This window comes from Sceloporus undulatus, chromosome 7, assembly GCF_019175285.1.
Source record: "Sceloporus undulatus isolate JIND9_A2432 ecotype Alabama chromosome 7, SceUnd_v1.1, whole genome shotgun sequence".
Classification (NCBI taxonomy): Eukaryota; Metazoa; Chordata; class Lepidosauria; order Squamata; family Phrynosomatidae; genus Sceloporus; species Sceloporus undulatus.
Genome location: NC_056528.1, coordinates 21,112,740 through 21,135,568, shown reverse-complemented (window position 1 = coordinate 21,135,568; position 22,829 = coordinate 21,112,740). Strand labels below are relative to the sequence as shown.

At 41.3% G+C, this 22,829-nt stretch overlaps 1 protein-coding gene across 1 annotated transcript in view; it reads left to right on the top strand.

Moving 5' to 3' along the window:
• Positions 1-1,026: 1,026 nt before the first annotated feature.
• The window catches only part of GPR107 (G protein-coupled receptor 107), a 33,978-nt gene continuing 12,175 nt past the window's right edge, over positions 1,027-22,829 (top strand). The window contains exons 1-13 of the mRNA XM_042478654.1: positions 1,027-1,197; positions 10,059-10,178; positions 12,882-12,932; positions 13,395-13,483; positions 14,156-14,253; positions 14,850-14,890; positions 15,869-15,925; positions 17,659-17,766; positions 18,433-18,566; positions 19,571-19,646; positions 20,034-20,107; positions 20,767-20,884; positions 22,046-22,176. Of these exons, the coding sequence (XP_042334588.1) occupies positions 1,069-1,197; positions 10,059-10,178; positions 12,882-12,932; positions 13,395-13,483; positions 14,156-14,253; positions 14,850-14,890; positions 15,869-15,925; positions 17,659-17,766; positions 18,433-18,566; positions 19,571-19,646; positions 20,034-20,107; positions 20,767-20,884; positions 22,046-22,176 (1,226 nt within the window). The 5' untranslated portion in view covers positions 1,027-1,068. The remainder of the gene's footprint in view (positions 1,198-10,058; positions 10,179-12,881; positions 12,933-13,394; positions 13,484-14,155; positions 14,254-14,849; positions 14,891-15,868; positions 15,926-17,658; positions 17,767-18,432; positions 18,567-19,570; positions 19,647-20,033; positions 20,108-20,766; positions 20,885-22,045; positions 22,177-22,829) is intronic.

Genomic DNA, 22,829 nt, shown 5'->3' with positions numbered 1-22,829 from the left:
AATCATAGAACCTTAGAGTCAGAAAGAACCACAACGGCCATTTAGTGCAACCCCTGCCATGCAGGAATACACAACTAAAGCACCCCTGAGAGATGCCCATCCAACCTCTGCTGAAAGGCCTCCGAAGATGGAGGGTCCAGCACCCTCTGAGGCAGTTCAATCCTCTACTGAGCAATTCATACAGTCAATGTATCTCTTCTAATGTCTTGTGGAATGTATGTTCTTCTAATGTGAATTCATTCTAGTTCACATTCTAGTCTCTGGAGCAGCAGAAAACAAGCTTGCCCCTTTTCCTGCTACATAGCATCCTGTCAGATATCTAAAGATGACTATCAGTCTTTATAAATGACTTAGATTATGGAATAGGAAACATGCTTAGCAGATTTGCAGGTCACATAAAATGGCAGAAGGGGGAGAGTAGCTCATACCCCATTGGATCGGATCTGGATTCAAGATATATATTGTACATATATATTATATTATATACATTATATATATTATATTACATTCACACACACACACTATATATATATATATATATATATATATATAATTTTATATCTATATCTATCTATCTATCTATCTATCTATCTATCTATCTATCTATCTATCTATCTATCTATCTATCTATATATGAGAGGCCATAGGGTACATCTACACTGTAGAACAGTGGTCCCCAAACTCTGCCCTTTAAGAGCTTTTGGACTTCAGCTCCCAGAAGCCTCAGCCATGTTGGTCAATAGCCTGGGATTCTGGGAACTGAAGTCCCAAATCTCTTAAAGGGCACCGTTTGGGGAGAAACCACTGCTGTAGAAATAATGCAATTCGAGTTGCATACATGTGAACCCGGAACCTCTGCGTACGTCGGACTCTACTTTTTCCTATCTCTATGTGGCACGAGAGCTATGACGAAGCGCGCTTTCTATTTCCGGGCGGGAACTTCCGGCCGCGTGTGTGAGCGCTGCGTCTTTGTGATCTACGTACGTCGACTCCGCCCAGCCGCTTCACACGTTCCCCTTTGACCCCGGAACTGGGCGTGGCCTGGGCGATGTTGATGCAGGAATAAACATGGCGTCGTGTGGGAGCAGCAGCGGCGGGGGCGCTTCCTTCCTGCTGCGGGCCGAGCTGGCGGCGGTGCTGCTGCTCCTCTTTGTGGGAGGCCCTGCGGAAGGCCGGGTCCACCACCTCGCCCTCAAGGTAGGCCCAAGGGACCAGGGCCAGGCCCTTGCTGGCTCCGCTTCGCCAAAGATGACTTCCCCTTCCGTCTACACTGTAGAAATAATGCGCTTCGATACCGCTTTGATGATGTGTATATATATATATACACACACACACCTGCCTTCAAGTTGTTTCTGACGCTTAACCATCTTGGCTGAGTGCGAAGGGAATCCTGGGAGTTGTATTTTATTGTGGCGACAGAGAAGGCTAAACGTCTCACAGAAACTACAGTTCCCAGAGTTCCCTCGCATTGAAAGCAGTCTCAAACTGGGTTCTTTCCGCAGCGTGTTTTGAGCTGTGTCACGCTGATGACTCTCTGCTCACCTGGAATGCAGTCTTCCTTGCTTTTCCTGCTGCCTTCCATCATAGAAGAATTGTCCTCGTCTTGCTTCATAATATGCCCAAAGCACCATAGGCTTTGGCTTCTAGGGACAGTTTGGGCTTGACTTTGAGCTGGACCCATTAACTTGTCTCTTTAGCATCCCATGGCATCCACAGGACTCTCCTCCAACTCCGTTGTCAGTTGCTGTCAAGTTGGCTTTGACTTAAGAGACCTTGTGAACTTCCTCCTCCATCCATTTGTAATGTCTTCCTCCTCTTTTCCTACAACCTCCCGCTTTGTCCTTAGTTGCCATCAAGTCAACTCAATAAGAGACCTCCAAGACACTCTGATACTAAGAGCCCTGCTCAGTTTCTACAGACTCCGGACTGCCATGGATTTCTTATTGCTGTCTGTTCATTCATTCATTTAGAGCTTTTCTAACCCATTCGTCTCCCAGAGCTGCTTACAAATGGTTAATTAGACATCTCCCAATCCTCAGGCTTACGATCTAAAAAGGACACGGAACAAAAGGAGAAAGGAATGGCAGTGAGGAAGGCAGCCATGTTCAGTGGTTCTTCTCTCCCTCTGAGGCCAAGGCAATGGCAGGTGAATGGAGGAAGGGCCCTTCTGCTCCATGCCTTTCTTCTGTCTCTGGGCGCAGCATTTCCTGCCCCTTCTCTCCCTTCTGAGGCCAAGACTGTCTTCTTTTTCATTGTCATTTACATTGAGTCACATTATCCAATGATAATACCAAAGACCAATAATCTCAGGCTGATCGTTTTGCCTTTTGGGGAGTTCACGCTTGATTTGCTCTCAGACCCATTTATTTTTCTCTTTGGCAGTCCATGGTATTCATACAATTCTTCCTCAGCACAACATTTCAAACGAGTTGATTCTCTTCCTATCAACTTTTTTCACTACCCAGCTTTTGTACCCATACATAGAAATGGGAAATAGATAGCAAATGGTCCTGATTTTGGTATTGACTCATGTATCTTTACATCTATATACTCTGTGTGGATGTTGGGCAGGGTAGTACAGCCCAGCAAACCCTTTGGTTAGATGAAATTGTAGCCCCAGGCGCATAGCGATTGGCGTTGTAGACTAAACACAGCTGGAAGGTGGCAGGTTGGTGAAGACTTATGCTTCAGATGGTGAACCTTTTCAAGGCCAAGTGCCCAAACTGCAACCCAAAGCCCACTTATTTATTACAAAGTACCATGTCCCTCTGGCTTTCTAGTAACAAACTCTGTGCTGGGACAATGGCACATGTGCCCACAGAGAGGGCTCTGAGTGCCACCTCTGGCACACATGCCATAGCTTCACCATCACTGCACACAGATAGAGCGCTATGGCCTGTTACAGACTGCCAAAATAAAGCTGCTTCGGGTCTCTTTGGAGGTATGCTATTTAAATGATGCATGGGTCCTAAGAGTCCAGAGGTCATGCCAAAGCCACACTCCATTCCTAAGCACTTGAGCGCAGCTTTGGTGCAGCTTCCGGATTCTCAGGGTGCATGCATCATTTAAACAGCATACCTCCAAAGAGACCCGAAGCAGCTTCATTTTTGCAGTCTGTAACAGGCCTATTACTCTATGTTAACTGTCACGATTGTATCCTATTAAATTGTTGTGTGAGTAGTTAAGTGATGCACTAGAACTGTGGCTGAGAAATCTGAATGCCTGTCTTTAAACTGCAGATTCTAGGATTCCACAGGAAGGGACCATGGCAGTGAAATGATATTACAATGATACATTTCTGTAGTGTGAAAGGACACCCAAATAGGTTTGATTTTGTACTAACTTATTTCTTTTCTTTTTAATTTTACTGAAACGGCAAATCTCTCCTGTAACTAACATATGGCCCTATACAGAGAGGCCAAAATAAAGCTGCTTCGAGTCACTTTGGAGGTATGGTGTTTCAATGATGCATGCGTCCTAAGACTGCACTCCAGTCCTTAGGATTGGCGCGTGGCTTTGTTGCAGCTTCTGGACTCTTAGGATGCATGTATCATTTACATAGCATATCTCCAAAGCGACCCGAAGCAGCTTTATTTTGGCCTCTCTGTATCAGGCCATGTAAGACAGTAGCTGTGATTCTCAACCCTCTCCCTTTTAAATCCAGAGCCAGATGTCAAATGGTGGCACAAATAGACTTCTTAAGTTACTTTGGGGTTCTAACACAAAATGTGTTGGAATAGCTAGCTGCAGGAAGCACTACACTTTGACTTGGTCAAAGGCAGTCCTCTTTCTGCATATGATGGATATTAAGTCTGATAAGTAGCAAATGTTGCCTCTTGCTACCGGATGACTACTTAAAGATAAGGCTGCTCTAAATGCAAGATGTTAACATTTTAAAACAAAATGGCACACTCCTTTTAGCGGAGTAACTAGCAGCTCCAAACATTTGATTCTGCTTAGCGGCTCTAGAACAGCAAAGCATCAATGTGTGCAACAAAAAACAATTAATGCAGATTAATATGACACAGAGAAACCAAGGGAAATGCTTTTAAAAAGCAGACTTTAATAATAACAACAACAAAAGGATGTGGAAACAAAGCATTCTGTAAATCAGAAAGCAACATGGACACAAGCTGAGTCCAGTAAGCCCTAAAGCCTTCTTTAAAAGCTAAGCTTAGTCCTGACGCAAGGCAAACAGTGTTGAGGGAGTTGCAAGCCTCCTGGCGCATTTTACAAAGTTGACACAACCATTGCTTAGAAAGCAATTTTGGCTCGGTGGACTGGAATATATTATGACTGACTGACTGGCTTTCTCCGGATAGAGTTCCTCCATACTGTCCAAACTTTCACAGATGAAAACTGGGACCTGTGTGGCAACGTGACATCAGAAGTTGAGTAAAGATGGTTGAAGTTATTAATGAGGAAGAATAGATGAGTGAGGGGAGGCTGCAGCAGTTTGCTCTTGCCTGAGCCAACTGGGGAAGAGAGGATTCCACCTCCTCAATTTTCCCCACTGCTAAGTTAATGGAAACTCAGATTGCAGCAACTACAGTAAAAGCTGAGGACTGTGGGAAGAGGAGAGAGCAAAGTTGGGACATTTTAAAAGCACCAGAAAGGACAGATGATTCATTAGGGCTGTCCTTGCTTAGTCAGGTCCCTTGGAGAATATGGCCCACATAATTTTTTAACATAGGCACACTTGGTAAGCTCCATGTGGGCAGAGTTTCAAGGAGGCACAGGGTAGATGATTTGCCGTTGTGTCGGGCAATTCTGTATTGATATGCATGGTGATTATTCTTTATTCTCCTTATAGCATCTTCTCTTAAGCTCCTAGTTAAGATGGGGGCAATAACAATGTTTGCTCATTCCAGGCTCATAGCTACTGTAAGTTAATTGCTGAATATTTGAATAGGCAATTTCCTCTTGCCTAAGGACTATTGAATTATATTTAAATTCCTTGAAGTGGAAAGCTTCAGCCAAATGTCAGTTTCCTGTTAATTTGCCTACTTCAGACTTGGCTTGCCATTGCTAAATTTTTCCAAGAGAAGTAGTGACCAAAAGTGCACAGTGAAGATTTATTCTGTGCAGTGTTTACTGTACTGCAAAGATCAGCATTAAAATTGTTGTTCCACACAGTAACTGGGGCCTTTCAATTTTCCAGCATCAGCCTCCTGCCATCCACTGCTTTATGTTACATTGGCAATACTGTATGCAGTGCGAACCTCTTCCATTGCCACAGCATGAGAGATGTTCTGGGTCAAAGTAAAAAGCCTTTTTGTGTGTGACATAGCCATGAGTATTGTACCTTAGAAATGGAGACTTCCCACTTCCATGAGTGAACAGAGTTTCAGAGGTCTCTCTCCTGGATCACAATGCAAGGAACAGATTAACATATACAGAACAGCCTCTTTCTCCCCATTTATAGTTATTATTTTAGCATACATGTAACTGTTACAAGCGGTGACATTGTTTATAGGACTTAGATCGTGTGGGAATCATTCAGTCCTCCAGATATTTGTTGGAGTGCTGCTCCCAGAATCCCTCAGCATTGACTAGGGCTGCTGGGATTTGCAGTCAAACAACATCTGGAGTGCTGAATGATTCTACTTCTTGCCTTAAGGTAACCTGAAGTCTCGTCAGTAGAGTTAAAATGACTTTTCATTTTAAAAAACCCTTATTGAAATTGTGCATTGCTTATGGTTAACAGGTAGCTATAAGAGATGCTAGGAGACTTAATAGTGTGTTCATGTGCCCTAAATGTAATTGACAATAGTGTTTAACATATTCTATTTGTTGTTTATTGTGCGCCTTCAAGTCATTTCTGACTTATAAAAACCCTGAAGTGAACCTTTCAAGTGGCTTTTTTTTCAGAGGAGGTTTACTTTGACCTTCCACTGAGGCTGAGAGAGTGTGACTTACTCAGGGTTGCCCTGTGGATTTACATGGCTGAGTGGGTATTTGAAGCCTTGATTTTTAGTCCAACACTCTACTGACTCCTTTCATGTTTTATCTGTTATATAAGCCACACAAAGAATCTTGTCAGCCTTGGTAATGGCTTCTGAAGTTTTACAAATGTTATTGTTTCAGATTGTTGCACTTGTCCCTCCATATTTGTGGCTTTGACTTTTGCAGATTTGGTTATTCATGGATTTGATTATTCACTGATTTTATTAATCTGTTCTCTCTAGGAATCTCTAGGTCCAGCGCAACTCTGTGGTCAACTTTAACCAAAGGTTGCACTGAAGGACCTAGAGATTCCTAAAGAGGACACTCCACTAGGCATTTGTAGCTCCTCCAGCCCAGTTCTGTGGTCAGTGTCTGGCAGATTGACTGCAGAGTTGCGCTGGAGGACTTAGAGATTCCTAGAGAGGTGTTCTCTCAGGTAAAAACATAGTGCATTTGTTATTTGCAATTTTTCCACATTCACAGGGGTCCTGCCCCCCCCCCAACCTCAGTGAATGTGGAGGGACACATGTATATCACTCTGACAGTAGTATTAGCTGTTGTAGCTTGGGGAATAGCAGAAATATGTGGAGTAAAGTTAGGTGTAATATATTATCTTGTTCGCCCCATAGTGAATTTTCTCTTTCATGGTCATAATTATTTTTGTGATAGCTGAAAACAGTTTATAGTGTTTTTGAATTGCCCAGACATACTATGATATCTTTTTAGAGCAGTCTTCAGTTTTAGATAGAAAGGGCTACAGGGATATTTATGATTAAGTGCAACTGTTGTTGGACTGGAATGATCTTCGTGGATGTTGAACTACGGTGTTATGCATCCTTCAGTCAGTGGTGCTTTGTTGTTATGTCCTTCGCCTGAGGTCACCCAGCTGGCTTTATTTGAGGTATTTCACTTTAGAGAACATGCATGCCTATTTAAAAAATTACATACAGTATTAAGTTGCATCATGGTGTGCTGAACAGCTCATAAAATAGGTACTGCTTGCTTTCTGATAGTTACAGGGTGTACCAACCCCTGTTCATCCAGGGCAGCTGTGCAGAACCATGTCTTGAAAGCCAAATTGCATAATTCAAGTATCCTCAGTTACAAAAGTGGTTACCCCTCAACTACTGTTTGAAGAGGTCATGACAGCAACATATACACCCTACTGTTTCTATAGGCAGATTCTCATATGGCACAACTTTCTCCTGTTGTGTGTTCTGCAATGACCTGGTAGGTTTTTATATAACTTAGAAGGAAAGTGTGTGTGTGTGTGTATCTTTAAGTGTGAAGGAGGGGAGAGCTTCTTAAACTTGTAAGAGTTAGAATTTCAGAAGGTACAGTTTGGGAAAATGCCATTTACCGAAATCAGCTCTTCCCTTGTTGTGGATTGGAACTATTGGAGACATGGGAGCCCTATTCCTTTCCCTGTTTTTTAAAAATAAAATTATTTAGGGGTTCCACATTTCTGCTTGGCATGTTCACAGTGGTAAGGGTGTCACTATATCTCCTGGGGAGCATGAGGAAACTCTGTACTTTCTCCTACACCTGTGGCACCAAAATTGAGTGGGCGGCATCCCCGCAGATGTAAACAATCTGTTGGGATGCTGGGATGTATTTCCTCTAGCTCCAAAGTGGGGTGGGTGGCTATGAAGAGAGGATAGATTGCCCAGCATATAGGCAGTAGGTTTGGTTTGCTTCAGCCTCACCAGCTAGCCCATGCCCAGCCCTGAAAGGTAGAAAGGACTTTTATTGGCTGATGTTCATTTCAGGTACCCAAACTAGCAATCTCCCTTGTCTTCCTTTCCTTTGGGTGGCAGTGTGTGTGTGTGTGTGTTTTCCTGACCCTTATATGATGGCACCTGAGCCTGCCAGTGGTTGAGCCTGAAGTGGCAAGGTGTTGATGAATACAACTTCTGGTCTGTCATACAAGATCAACATTCAAAATGGCCTTAGATTAGAAAGCTGGGCCCAAAATGAATTTCAGCTGGCAGAAATGTAAGAGAAATGGGGGACCACTTGGGAAGGGAAAAAAATGACATGCTCAAATATAGGATGGGGGACACCTGGCATGACAACAGTACATATGAAAGGGATCTAGGAGTTCTAGTAGACCACAGGTTGAACATGAGTCTATGAGTCAACAGTGTGATAGGAGAGCTAAAAAACCAATGCGATTCTAGGCTGCACCAATAAAAGTATAGTGTCTAGTTCGAGGGGAGTAATAGCACCACACTATTCTGCTTTGGTGAAGCCTCATAGTGAGGCCTCACTTAGAATACTATGTCCAGTACTGGACACCACAATTCAAAAAGGACATTGACAAGCTGGAGAGTGTCCAGAGAAGGGCAACCAAAATGGTAAAAGGTCTGGAAACTACCAAGCCCTATAAGGCACTACTGCTTTGTATTGCTCTGTTTTAAGCCAAAAGAACCAGCGGACCAATGGTTAGGAAGGTGGTTCATATTGTGGTTGCTCAAATAACAGGTAACATATGCCATTAAGCAAGAACACAGAGTAAGCACATGTGAGCTGATGCTTGAAAGTATACTATTTGCCTTTTTTTTTTCATCTTTATTGCCCAAGTGCTTTCCTCTTTGTCTTACCAATTTCCATCAGTTGGCTTTGTCTTGTTAAGAACTGAGAAAACTCTACAACTGGAAGTGTAAAATGATTAATTGTGTAAATACATTGGAGCCTTGTTATCTGATGGGGTTTGATTCCACGTGGAAGCCAAAATCTACGGATCCTTGAGTCCCATTAAATACAGTGGCATAGTAAAGTGGTGTCCCTATACAGAATGGCAAAATTGGTTTGCTGACATATAGGTTGAGTCTCCCTTATCCAGAATTCCAAAACCCCAAATACTCCAAAATCCAAAACTGTCCACCATGGTTGGTTGCAATAATGACACCTTTGCTTTCTGATGGTACAGTGCAAATATTGTTTCATGCACAACATTATTTAAACATTATGAATAAAATTATCTTCAGTCTATGTTTATAAGGTGTATATGAACCATAAACGAATTTCATATTTAGCTTTGTGTGCCATTTCCAAGATACCATGTTTTGTATATGCCATTATTCCAAAATCCCTCCCCCCCCCCAAAAAAAATCATTCATTGGAGGTAAGTAGGTCTTAGCTAAGACCAAAGGTCTTAGCAGGGCTACATTCAAGTACAGTAGTTACCAAAGCTCAGTGGTTCTGTTAATATAGCAAGCCTTCTGTCCTGACACCCTTAGTCAGGATATCTTGAGTGAGGATTACAATCTGGTGTATATTTAAAATTAATAAGCATTTTATAAACATTTAAATAAAATGTTAATGAAACATAGTAATGCTTTAGAAATATAAATATGTGGGTGTTCGGAAGCAATGACAAAATTAATGCCATAACACGCGCTGGCCTTTTTGCCAGCCAGCTGGGCAGGCGCTTCTAGCTGGGTGTGGATGAGAAAGTCTCACAGTAATGGACATCTTGCGCAAGTCAGATTACCATCTGAATGAACAGTTTCCTATGTTCCTTTGATGGCACACGCAGAGACTTGTGCCTAGCATGGATTCCAGTGTGTATTTTGATACAGTTGGTTTCATATTTGGGGGAATTGGGTAGCTTATAAATTAAAATACTGTACAGTTAAAATAGGCATAACAATCAACTTTAACATGCAGTTAAGCTATCAACACAACAACACTTAAAAATAATTTAAAATATACAATTAAAAATAATAATAAACAGTTTTGCGCAAGACACCAAACAGAGTCCTGAGGGATTCCATAGACAAGTGGCTGGAGTCCCATCAGCTTTTAAAACCCAACTTGTTTTTCTCTGAACACAATTCTAGTTCTTTGTAACATTCCCAGAGAATTTATTTATTCATATTATTTATTATTAAAACTCTTCTCTCTTGCCCTCAATTCTCTCTTGCCAAACAATTCAAAACAATCCTGATTTTTTAAAATGATATTTAAATAGGAATGTTGAAAGATGGACTATTGATCCTTGTAAATAACCAGCCTCAAATTTAGCTTGTCTGACTAGCAGCCCTTTGCATTGCATGTGTTTCCTTTTCTTCACTTTCCTACATTTTCTTCTGTTTACTCTCTTCCAGGATGATGTACGGCAGAAGGTCCATCTCAATACCTTTGGCTTTTTCAAGGGAGGTTTCATGAAGGTCAATGTGAGCACCCTCTCAGTAAAGCAGCTTTCAGATGTTGACAAAAACGTCCAGGTAGGCATCTGTTGTACTTCACGCCACATAAAGGAAAAACATAAACCAAAGTTGGGAGCCAGGAGGCCTGTGGGCTGCATGAAGCACCAAACAATCTGGTTGAGAGAGATGTTGCTATTATTCTCCATCTAAGGTGACGATGAAAAGCTTTTAAATAAACAGCTTACCTCTGTATTAGAGCTGCCCAGAATTTTGGAAAACCTTGCAAGGTCTCTCATGAAGATGTTGGAAAGATATAGTTTGGTCTGCTGCATGCATCCTAAGAATCCGGAAGCTGCACCAAAGCTGCACTCCAGTGCTTAGGAATGGAGTGTGGCTTTGGCGCGACCTCCGGACTCTTAGGACCTATGCATCATTTAAATAGCATACCTCCAAAGAGACCCGAAGCAGCTTTATTTTGCCAGTCTGTAACAGGCCATAGTTAAAATCTGCATAATGTTGTTGAAGGGGACTGGAAGTGACCTTCTAATCCCTTCCTGTTTCATCTGAAATGGCTGGTATGGTCCTTGTAGGGGCCCTGGGGCTGGAAAAATAGCCCCCAGAACTTGCTCACCTTTATCATAAACCTTAGCATAAGTGTTAGACGGTAAGAAAGAGCCCTTGTATTGTGCTTCATCCATGATCATCACAGACAGGCTACCTGATATCTTGGACTATAATTTCCACCAATCCCTGCCATCATGGCCAGTGGTCAGAGATCATCGGAGCCATAATCCTCAACCCTCAGAAGGGCATCATATTTTCTGTTTCTTAGTTAAAAGAATGTTGGCATTCAAATTGACAAGAAATTGTAAAACATGAACAGGAGGGCTGCATATTGTCCACCTGACTCTGCACTGGCATGCTAATTCTTCACAGAATATTTAGAAAAATAACGGGATTTTCTGTAAAAATTAAAGGAATATCAGTTCTGGTTGTGCTTTGGGAAATGGTTCTGTAAACATTTGAACTGGGCAGGGGGGAGAGATGCCTTAAATTGCTGGAAATGGGATTTAGCCTGCTTGTTTTGTTTATAAATGTGCCATATTAATTTTATATGCTGTGTAAGTATCTCAAAATTTCTATGGTATATAAACATTCAAAAGCGTTCAAATTGAAACAGATGGTTCTGTGATAAAAACTCAACAGAAGTACATTTAGGATTCATCCACATCTTAATTTATGGATTAAGTTAACTTAATCCAATTTAACCCCATTTTAACTGCCAGAGCTCAATACTGTGGAATTCAGGGCTTTGTGGATTGTTGTGGTAGCAGAGCTCTCAGACAGAGGACTAAATGTCTCACAAAACTACAATTCCCAGAATTCCAAAGCTTTGAGCCATGGCAGTTAAAGTGGTGTCAAACTGGATTATTTTTGGAGTGTAGATGCAGCCTTGGTATGATTTACACCTTAATCAAACAAGGTTTTGAATTTGACTAAGATTTTTTTTTTTTTTTTGTCATTTATGTTGAGTTTTTGTCCTGTTTGGCTTACTGTAACAACTGTTGTTGTCAGAATACTTGTAAATATGTTATAAAGTGTGAGAATTTAATGGCATCACTTTAGGAGAATAAAATCTACAACCTGTTAATGCACTGATTTTAGAAAGCTCGAAGAGCCAGGTGCACTTGGCTTGAACGCATGCATGTGGGTGGTTTATATTTGTACTTCCTAGACAGAGTTCCTGGAAAAGGTAATAGATGCCATTTGAAATACAGCTGTATTCTATTCATAGCAGTTTGATTTGTGTTATGCGTGTTCATTATATTGCAAATTAATAGTGATGAAAAAGAAAATTTCTTGTAAGTGTGTACAAGCATGGTGTAGAGTTGGCTAATCATTATATTCAGTCTGTCCAGCACTGCCTTCTCTGTGTTTCAAGCAACACTACATTGGTGAAATGTAAATATTACTGAATGGTGTCAGAGTGGTGTGATGGTGGTTCTCAGCAGTTAAACTGAGCAGAGTTGGCATTTCTCTCCAGTTTAACAGTGGAGCATATTCACTTGATCTCTGCACACTTACATCCAGTCAAATGCATGGATAAATTGCTTAATATTCACGCACTTCCATTGGAAGTCTATTGCTGGATTCAGTGGCTTCTAGTCCCAAATAAATGTGGATAAGATGTTAGCTTAAATCTTGAACTGACTGGGAAAAGAATTGCCTTTTGGGCCTTAACAATCAAGTTTTAAAAGACTATTTTTAATGTAAGAAAGGTGGTATTTCTAGACATGCGTTGTGGTACAGACTGAGTATCCCTTATCTGGAATTCCAAAAACTGATATACTCCAAAATTGAAAACTGTCCACATGGGTGGCTGAGATAGTGACACTTTTGCTTTCTAATGGTTCAGTGTGTACAAACTTTGTTTCATGCACAAAATTATTAAAATATGTGTATAAAATTACCAACATACTGTGTGTATAAGGTGTATACGGAACATAAATTAATTTCATGTTTAGACTTGGGCCCTGTCACCACAATATCACATGTATATGTGAATATTACAAAGTAAAATTTAAAAAATCCTGTCCCAGGCATTTCAGATAAGGGAGACTCAACCTGTATATGAAATAGTTCCCTCCATAAACAGTCGGGGTCAGCTTTTCGTTAATATGTATGACCTGATTTGAAACAAATGCTTTACATTTGATCCCATTTAAAAAATATTTTGTTGGAGACTTCACATTTCATTGATTCAATCTATTTTCTTTTTAGGTCGGTTTCAGTTTAGACCGAACACAAAATGATGGATTCTCCACTTACCTGGTAAGTAAGTAGGCATTATGGCTTTTCTTTTATGGGCAGCATGAGGAAAATACTGTGTGTTGTGTTAACTGGAAGAGAATGCTGTGTTTAGCTTGTGCTGGATACACACTGATTTGACAGCATATCCAGGGGTAGATGTGTTGCTCATGTAACAAAGTACAATAACATCCAAAATCCACAAAACAGTGATACCTTTATTGAGCCAACCAAATGCACAAAATACATGTTTTTAAGTTTCATTTACAAGACAAAAAAAAAAATGCTCCTCTTGGATCTCGGGATTTTGAATTTTGGATGTTATTGTGATTTTGACAGCATTCAGTACCACCTTTTCAATTATTATCTGCTTGTCTCAAAAGTGATGAGCCTGCTGCTTTAAATCTCAAAGGCTGTGGGTTCAAGGGGAGAGAAGAAAGTGAGTATGCAAAACACTTTATATATTTTCTTTCTTTCCTTCCTCAGGATGAACAAATGGATTATTGCATTTTGAATAAAACCCCAGATCATGATGTTTCAGTCACCCTTCTCCTCCTAGATTTTGCAAAGAAGCTGTAAGTAAAAGGTCTACAAAAGCTCATGCTACAATTTCTTTCACACAGTTAGTCTCAAAGGTGTTGCAAGATGCCTTAGCATACTGCTATTCCAGAACAACACAGCTGTGTCTCTGTGGTGCCCTTCTAATAACATGGAAGTTGAGTCCATGAGGCATATTTGTTTTATACTGTAGCTTTTATAATGAGGCGCGCTAGGATTTGATTATACCACTATTCAGAAAATTTGTTGGATGTTCTGACCAATTCCATATCAGCTTCTTGTTGGAGGATAAGTCTCCAAATGTAACATTGGCTGTTCCTAAATTTCTCTCAGAGGCAAAGAGGATTAGAGCTCTTTGTGTTTTAGATAAAAGCTGATAGTAACTGTTTTATTGTTTTTATTGTACTGTTTATCATTTGGGGTTGTTGTTTTTAATTTTATGCTTGAGTTTCTTATTGGATCTGTTGATCGTAATGATGAGTTCTGATGAGTCTCGGAATGATCTCCCATTGATTTTTGATGAGCCTACTTAAATCTGGCTCTAATCCCATTTCACTGTTAATCTCTTACCTTCAAGTATTCCAAAAATCAATTTTATATCTAAAACCCAATCCTGAGTTTCCTATTTGAGAACTGGCATGTTTGATTTTTGTGATAGCAATGCATATCTTCCTTCCTTTTCTCTACAGTGTGAAGGTCAAAACCAAAGTCAACAAACCCTTGCTTCCTAAAATCATCTTTACTGACCCTCAGGGAGAGGCACAGTCAGCAAGCTCCCATAATGCCGGTAAGTATTCACTATGAAAAAGAAGAATGTGTCATTAACTTCATAGCAGGAATTAATCACTTTCTATGCAAGTCTGCATTTTAGTGGACAAATAGCGCAGTAGATTATTTATATCTTTTTGGTACCTTTGTTAGGCCAATAAGGAGGTGCAAAATACTTTATTATAGTTTTACACATCTACTTGCTTCTTCATGAGGCGGAGTTGATATAAAAACAACCATGTAGGGTAAGAAAAGACACAGGTCAGCATCTTGCTTTTGGTATTAGGCTTGATTTGATGCAGGTAAGGATCACACTCTTTCATCACTGTGAGCTCTTTTGGACAAAGGCGGTGAAATAAATGCAGTAAAATTTCATCCTTCATAGGTTTTTAGGGGCTGAAAACAAATATGTAAGCTGCTCTAATAGCTTTTTGGATAGAATTGTCAGGTTGGAAGGGACCCCATATGCAGAACTGTTCCTCTGTACCTGTTACAATGATTGCACTCCACAATAGTGCTGGGCAGAGCAAACTAGTGTTACAGCACTGAAAATCACAGAAATCTCCACTTTATTCGAATGTGTGTGATGTCACTTTTTGTATTTTGTTCCTCTAGAGTCTAAGTCAGCAGCCGGGCCGAACACAACTGAAGCCCAGGTAAGAGGCAGCCAGCATTGAAAAGCTGTAGAAAGCAAAGGGGAGATGGTGCCATAACCCCATGAGTAAGAATACCATCAGGGGATGTTTTAGAATATGTACATTTTGCTGTTCATGAGATTACTCAACTCTGAGCTGCATGAACAAAATGTTTGTATCACTTCAGTCCATGAGACATCCATTAGTCTTCTGCAAGTACAATGGAAAATCGCCTTACGCAGGGGATCTGTTCCGGACCCCCCCCCCCCCCCTGTAAGGCGAATTCCGCATATGCTGGAGCCCCATTCATTTGAATGAGGCTCGTGCAAGTGGCGGTGCGTGGGGTGCCACGGGCGTGCACCCCATTCATCTGAATGGGACGCGTCACCCCGTGTACTCCCCATGGCTTAAGCGCATATGCTCAAAGCCACATGTAGCGCGGGCGCACTGTAGTAACAATTAGCAAGTCAGCAATGCAAGGGCCATAAACCAGTCTTCCCTGTATGGTTCTCAGTTCCTTCCTGCTCAATCTGCTCCCTTTCAAGTGAAATCAAAGTTCCCCTGTGAACAAGAAAGCAACAGAACTCCCCCAGGGTTCCCTTAGTGGTGGATACACTGCTATGGCATATGCTTTATTGATGGTAAATGATGTGTTAGAATCTCATCTCCAGGATATCTCATGATGTATATGCAACTATTCCAAAATCCCAAAAACTCTGAAATACTTCTGGTCCTCAAGCATTTTGGATAAGAGAGACTCAACCTGTGTTCAACTTTTCCAGGCAAAACCCTCTCATTGATTTTGGCATCCCCATGGGTGGAAAGTGGTATATAGATTATATATTTATTGATATAGATAGATGTCAAAGACAGCTGTGTTGGGCCTACCAAAAGGTTGGATCTGCCATTCAAGCATAGTTGTGGCTATCTAGTTAACTCCACCCTCCTGTGTTAATGCGTTCACAGTTGTTGATGCCTTTGTCTGTCATTTGTGTTCAGTTGCCTGCTGAAGGAATTCACCCCATCCAAAGCAAAGACAACAGCTATTCATTCCAGGTGGGTTCTCTTCTTATAAGTTTATCTCTGAAAATTAAGTATGGATTTGCTCTGCCTAAAAGATACCTAAAACACACAGCCTTCTGTCCTGTAGACCTGATAGTCACTATAATCTGCTTTGGAGGATCTTCAAATGCCTTTGCCCTTGAATACTGCGTAGGTTGATGTGGGGTCATAGGAGTGATGACAGGGGCCATGATAATGGAACTGGGAGCATTATTGGTGTGCTGATGGGGACGTTTGCGGAGTTTGGAAAAACTGCCTTTTTGGATGATAGCTCATAAAATGCTGCCAGTAACCAGTGTGTCTGGGTAATTCTGGGAGTTACTGTCCCAAAAAGTCATGTTTCCAAACTCTGGCATTTGTGGACTACTTTAGGCAGTTGCTTTACAGAGAGCCGTACCATTGCTCCATTGAGCTCAGTCTCTGCTAGCTAGCAGCAGTACTCCAGAGTCTCAGACGTTAATTGTTCCAGACCAAAGTGGAGATGGCATGGATTGAATGTGGGACCTTCACCACACAACTTTATTTCTTTTATGTCAAAATGTAGCAAATTAATGCATTTCAGCCCCTTTCTACTTGTCCTGCTAGTTGGGCTCTGTATGTTTGTCCCAAAGTCCTGCTTAACAGCACCTCTGACCAACAGTATTAACATTTTTACTATTAAGTGTTAACATTCTTAGCAAGATTTTTCATGAGCCTTCTGGTGCTTCAGCTTAGGCTTTGCTTTTATAGGCTTATTGTTTTTATCACCTTACTGCTTCTTTTTACTCTTTTATTGACTTTGACTGTGGTGTTTTATTGTCTTTTGTTTGTGTTAGCTTTCTCTTTTATTTGCTCTGTTTTTTGGCATGGTGTTTGTCCTTAATTTTGGGATTTAAAGCAGGACTAAAACCTGCTGCTTTAGGCAGCCATTCCTTTTTACAAAGTATGTTTTGATTCGTTGCCTCTGTTTTTTTATTAGCTGCAGTTACCTTTTGTTTTATTACACTAGGGTTCTTTAAAAAAATATTGTTTAGTTTTACTGTAAGTTTTACTTACTACCACCAGAAAGGTACTGAGATACCATAAGTACAAACTCTATAATACAAATGCATGGCAGTATTCCAGTAAGATGTTTCTGCTTCTCTTTCCTATAATCCTGTTATATAAATGTTGTTGGTCCAGTTCATAAGTGGATGTTGAACCAACTCAACACTTTAAATTTGTCAGGGTGTTTTTGTTGTTGTTTTATGCCATCAAGTTGACTGTCTTATGGCAATCCTATGAATGAGAGACTCCATGTCACCCTGTTATCAACATGGTTGCAAACTCAGGGCCGTGGCTTCATTTTGGATGTTCTCATGATAGGGTTTTCAAAGCAAAACTTTCCAAGACTGAGTTATCATTACCACTTTCTGTGCATTGCTAGCTTCTTTAGAGTTAGCTATAGTGCCCCCACCATGGTCTGTGAAAGATCCTATGCCAGTGTCAAACACACATCCATTATTCCTGCTACCCAGTAGCTGTTTGGCACATTTAGTCTGACTCCTCTGTAAAAGCCTGTCAGATGTATGAGCCCCTACCATGAGCTGTGGCCTCTTGCCTTGGAGAAGCATACAATCCCACAGTCATAGAAAGGTACTGCCATGGTGGAAATTCTCAGTTCCACTTGACAAAAGCAACAGCCCTTTGTCAGAAGTGTGATAAAAGGTACTTTAAAGTCATCAACTCTTCCTTCCTTTTTTCCCCAGTTCTACTTCAATGTCAGTTCAGAGGGCCAAGAAGGACTTTATAGTCTCTATTTCCACAAATGTGTCGGGAGGAATGTGCAGAATGAGCAAGTCATCTTCAGCCTTGAAGTGAGTTGCACCCCATTTCATTTTAATCTGAGAAAGTCCCTCATGGGTTAATTTGTTTTCCTATTCTTTTTTTGTCTTTCATTCATTTTCAACTTAATGTGATTTTATGTGGTTCTTTTGACAAGATTTGTTGAATCAGCACATAGACAAATCCAGTGGATTCACTGGGTGTTTTCTAGTCAGAACTAAAACAAAATTTAGGCCTTTCCTATTATGTTCATCTCAACATGTTGATTCATCCTAAGTGGTGATGTGGAAAAGTCTGTAATGGGGGGTGTTTGTGGCATTGTTTTTTAATTATTCCTGTCATGCTTTAAAGGATTTGATATTGTTTTAAAGTATTGGTATTCTGACATATTATTTTTCAAATTGAATTTTAACTTTTTACTTCTAATTTTTAATTCATGTCTATTGTACAGTCTATGTAGCACATCTAGCACAGCCTACTTAAGCACAACCTGCTTAATTCCCAGGTTCTTCCATTTCAGGGTCACATGTCTTCTGCCACGTTATATCTCTGATGCTTAATTTTTGGAAGATCACAGTCGTCATTTGTGCTAGTCATTCATTGTGTGGGACTTTTGCCCCCCTTCCTCAGGCATACACTGTTTCAGTCCCTGTATGTAGCTTTTCATGTTGGTGCTTTTTCTCTCAATATCGTTTCAGATAGGAATCATGGAGGAGAATCCTGACAGCTACCTCTCAGCAGGAGAAATCCCCCTCCCCAAACTCTACATTTCTATGGCACTCTTCTTCTTCATTGCTGGAGCCGTGTGGATCCACACCCTTCGGAAACGCAGGTAAATGGCCCACTTGTGCAAAGTGACCGTTGATTTGGTGCTGAGTACCATGGATGGCCAAAAAGACAAATAAATGGGTCCTTGATCAGATCAAGCATGAATTCTCCATGGAAACCAAGATGACAAAACTGAGGCTGACATATTTTGGGCACATCATGAGAAGGCAGGACTCATTAGAAAAGACATAATGCTAGGAAAGGTAGAAAGTAGCAGAAAAAGAAGAAACCATATTCCAGATCAATAGACTTGATCAGGGAAGTAACAGGCCTGAATTTACAGGACCTAAGCAGAACAGTGGAGGATAGCAGGTCTTGGAGACGTCTCATCCACAGGGTTGTCATGAGTTGGGTTGACTCAAAGGCAATTGACAACAACAACAATCCATTTAGCACAATTTAGATATATTTAATTCCCAGGAGGCACTTCACTCCTGGGTCATCTGACTTCTGATCCACAGCATTTGTGATGTTTCATTTTTAAGCAAATGACTAGGCAACTAGAAATCAACTTTTTTGTCCTAAAGCTTCCATATTTATCAGGACTTGGGAAGAAGCTGTTACCAGCTTGCTAGTGCAAGCAATGCATTCTGTACACCCACAGAAGCTCTCTACTTTTTGGACTGCACACGTATAGAAGGAGAAGAGTTATTAATTACAATTAATACACAAGAGTTTGCATTCTTAAATTTTTTGCACATACCTTTCCATTAGCTATGGCTGGTGATAGTAGGATATTGAATCTTATTTGGGTTTCATACTTCAGAAGACCTGTCTTTGGTGCTGAGTCCTCTTCCCAAAACAGGCCCACACCTTTGGAAAGTTCCTTTATTGCTTGGCCCAGAGCAGAATCCAGCACCACACTTCAAAGCCCAAAGCAAATCCACCATCCCACTGACAGAAGTCACCATCCTGCTTTTAATTGTGAGGTCCCATAAGGCATTAACGCAGCACAAGCAGACTCATCCTCTCCTGAATTGTTTTTTAATTCTCATCGCTTCTTTACAGGGCCGACGTGTTCAAAATCCACTGGTTAATGGCTGCTCTTCCTTTTACCAAGTCCCTGTCTTTGGTCTTCCATGCGGTAAGGAAGCACTATTTGTGCTGCAAAGAGTCAGATATGGGAAGAGATAGAAGCAAAGGGACAGTAGAGATTTAGAAATACATCTTTTTGTCAAAGGCTCTGGGCATACATCATACCACCAATCGTACCACCAGTCATATTGCCAGGCATTTTATATGTAGGTGTACTAATTGTTTTGGGTTCTCCCCTCTTTTTTAAAAAATTGTGTTTTATTCTGGCACATTCTGTTTGGCTAACCTGTTTTACAGTGTCTTTTTTCTAATCATTTTGGTTGATAAGCAAACCTTTGTTGTACTCACCTACTTGGAAAGAGCTAGTTTAAAAAAACCAACCCTTTTGATTCCTGGATACAAAACTTTGAGTTGACTTGTACCCTTCTCTTCCCAGATCGACTATCACTACATCTCTACACAGGGCTACCCCATTGAAGGCTGGGCTGTTGTCTACTACATCACTCATCTGTAAGTATATAGACCAGTGCTGCACAAAGGGGCTCAAAGGTCCCTGGACTGTTGCTGGTCTCTGAGAACTTGCTGCCAGTCCCCAGCAATTTTTAATGGGCATAAATTCAGAGCAAGTCCTGCACATCAGAGAAACACTGGTGCAGAGCACATTATAATCAAGAAGTTAGGCTTGAATCAGATTATATCAAGGGTAATAATAATAATAATAATAATAGGATCTATTTATATCACGGAATCCAGGTGGCTTACAACAGAGGGGATAATAGACGGTTCCCTGCCATCAGGCTTACAATCTAAAAAGACACAACACAAAAGGAGAAGGGAATGGGTGGGGGGGGGGGGGGTCGGGTCCAGCATTCTTCTCTCCCTCTGAGGCCTGGACCAAGGCAGATGGACTGGAGGGAGGGCTCTTTTTCTTAATCGAGGCCGGGCCCAATGGCGTTGGGCCTGTCCTTTCACTCCTTCTAAGGCCAGAAGATGACAGTTGGAAGGAGGGAGGGGAGGGCTCTTCCTCTTCATGCCCGATGGCGTTGGGGACAGCAGATTTTGTAACCCACATCTGGAAGTTGGGAGAAGCGATCTACTATTCAAGGAAATCTTCTCTTCTTGCCACTGCTAATTTCAGTTAATACATTCTTGCTTGTTTCATTTACCAGGCTGAAGGGAGCCCTGCTCTTCATCACCATTGCTCTCATTGGCACAGGCTGGGCATTTATTAAGCACATCCTCTCTGATAAGGACAAGAAGATATTCATGATTGTCATCCCACTGCAGGTGAGCAGCTCTCAGTATATTCCCAGAGGGAAAGACTTTTCTCCTTTGATGCATTTGTTTTAAGGGAGCACCATCTTCTATATGTATACTGACAATTTAAGAATATGGCCTATAAAAAAACAAGCAAGTCTAAGTTGATGTTCTATATAAAGTGTGAATAAGCTCCTTAGAAACCTCACAGAATGTTATGCTGTTGATAGGCTTTCCGCAACAGATACATACTGTATGCTTTAGGTTTGTTGTTTTCTGAAAGTCAGAGATAGTTGAAGAGTCTCTGAAAAGCACTATATTTTGAAAACCACTGAATATGAAGGCAAGTGGTTTTCAACATTTCGTGGCACAAATCCAAATATTGTGCCACGAAACAGTTCTGTTGTTGTTGTTGTTGTTGTGTGCCTTCAAGTTATTACTGATTTATGGTGGCCCTAAAGTGAGCCTATCATGGTGTTTTCATGGCAACTTTTTTCAGAGGGTGTTTGCCATTGCCATCCTCTGAGGCTAGAGAGTAAGACTTGCTGAAGATCACCCAGTGGATACCAAAATCCACAGATGCTCAAGTTCTGTTGTCCCCTATGGTGGGGCATGCACATGGCTGCGTCGTCATTACAGACAACGGGACTTCAATGGCAACACATGCATGAGGGTATGCCACCATTAAGGACAGCCCTCTGTTGTCCCCAGCGGCGGCATGTGCATACGACTGCGCTGCCATTGAGGACAATGAAGGCTGTGCCTAATGGCGATGCGACCATGTGCACATGCCACCACTGGAGACAACTCAAGCTTCCTGTCCATAGATGTGTAAACCCATAGGTGGAAAGTCCATGGATACATTACACAAACTTTCAAAGGTCACAGGCTTCTTCATCAAGCATTGATACCATTTTAGAGAAAAGATGTGACTTTGGAAGGTCATGGAAATGCACTTTCCTTGAGGTGTTAAACCTCAGTTCAAGATGGCAGTGGAAGATGGTTTCATAAGACAGGGACCACCCTCTTGTTTTGCCCATTTTCTTTCAAGTGTTAGGACTAGAAATATGCTTCTTTGTTTTTGAAGTAAGAACTTCAATCCTTGAAAAGCTAAATATTGCATTCCTGAAGAACCTTGACGTTCTCCCAGCTCATACTGTTCACAATGTGTCCCCTGTTGTCCTTGGCCAGGTCTTGGCAAATGTAGCCTATATCATCATTGAGTCAACGGAAGAAGGCACAACGGAATATGGACTATGGAAAGAGATCCTTTTCCTGGTAGACTTGCTCTGCTGTGGTGCCATTCTGTTTCCAGTTGTGTGGTGAGTTACAACAGGTGCTACATTGCAGCTTGTGGGAGGGCAGAGACTTCAGTTAGAAGGACTGGCTGAGATCCTATAGCAGAAGCATAGCGTAAACATTTGCATATGGAATTATGTTTTAAACATGCTTCACAATCCTAGAATCATAGAGTTTGAAGAGACCCCAGGGGCCATCCAGTCCAATCCCATTCAGCCATGCAGGAATACACAGTCAAAGAACCCCCGACAGATGGCCATCCAGCCTCTGTTTAAAAACCTCCAAAGAAGGAGATTGCACCAAGCTGAGGCAGCATCATCCACTAAACAGTTTTCACTGTCCAGACGTGCTTCCTAATGTTTAGGTGGAATCCCTTTTCCTAGTTTGAATCTGTTGCTCTGTGCACTAAGTGCTTGCTCTATCCTCAACATGACATCCCTTCCAATATTTTAAAATGACTATAATGGCATGTGCCCTAATTGTGCTCTATTTGGTAATCGTGAGGCTTTGGTGTGTAGCATGCCAAAGGTCCCAGGGAATTAGGAGCAAATCCTTATAGCCATCAGAGGGCACCCCAAATTTAAGTCTACAAGATTATGGTCCCTTCTGATGAGTCAGTGGCACTGATTTTCTGAGCATCACTCTGTCTGTCTGTCTGTCTGTCTATTTAAAAAGT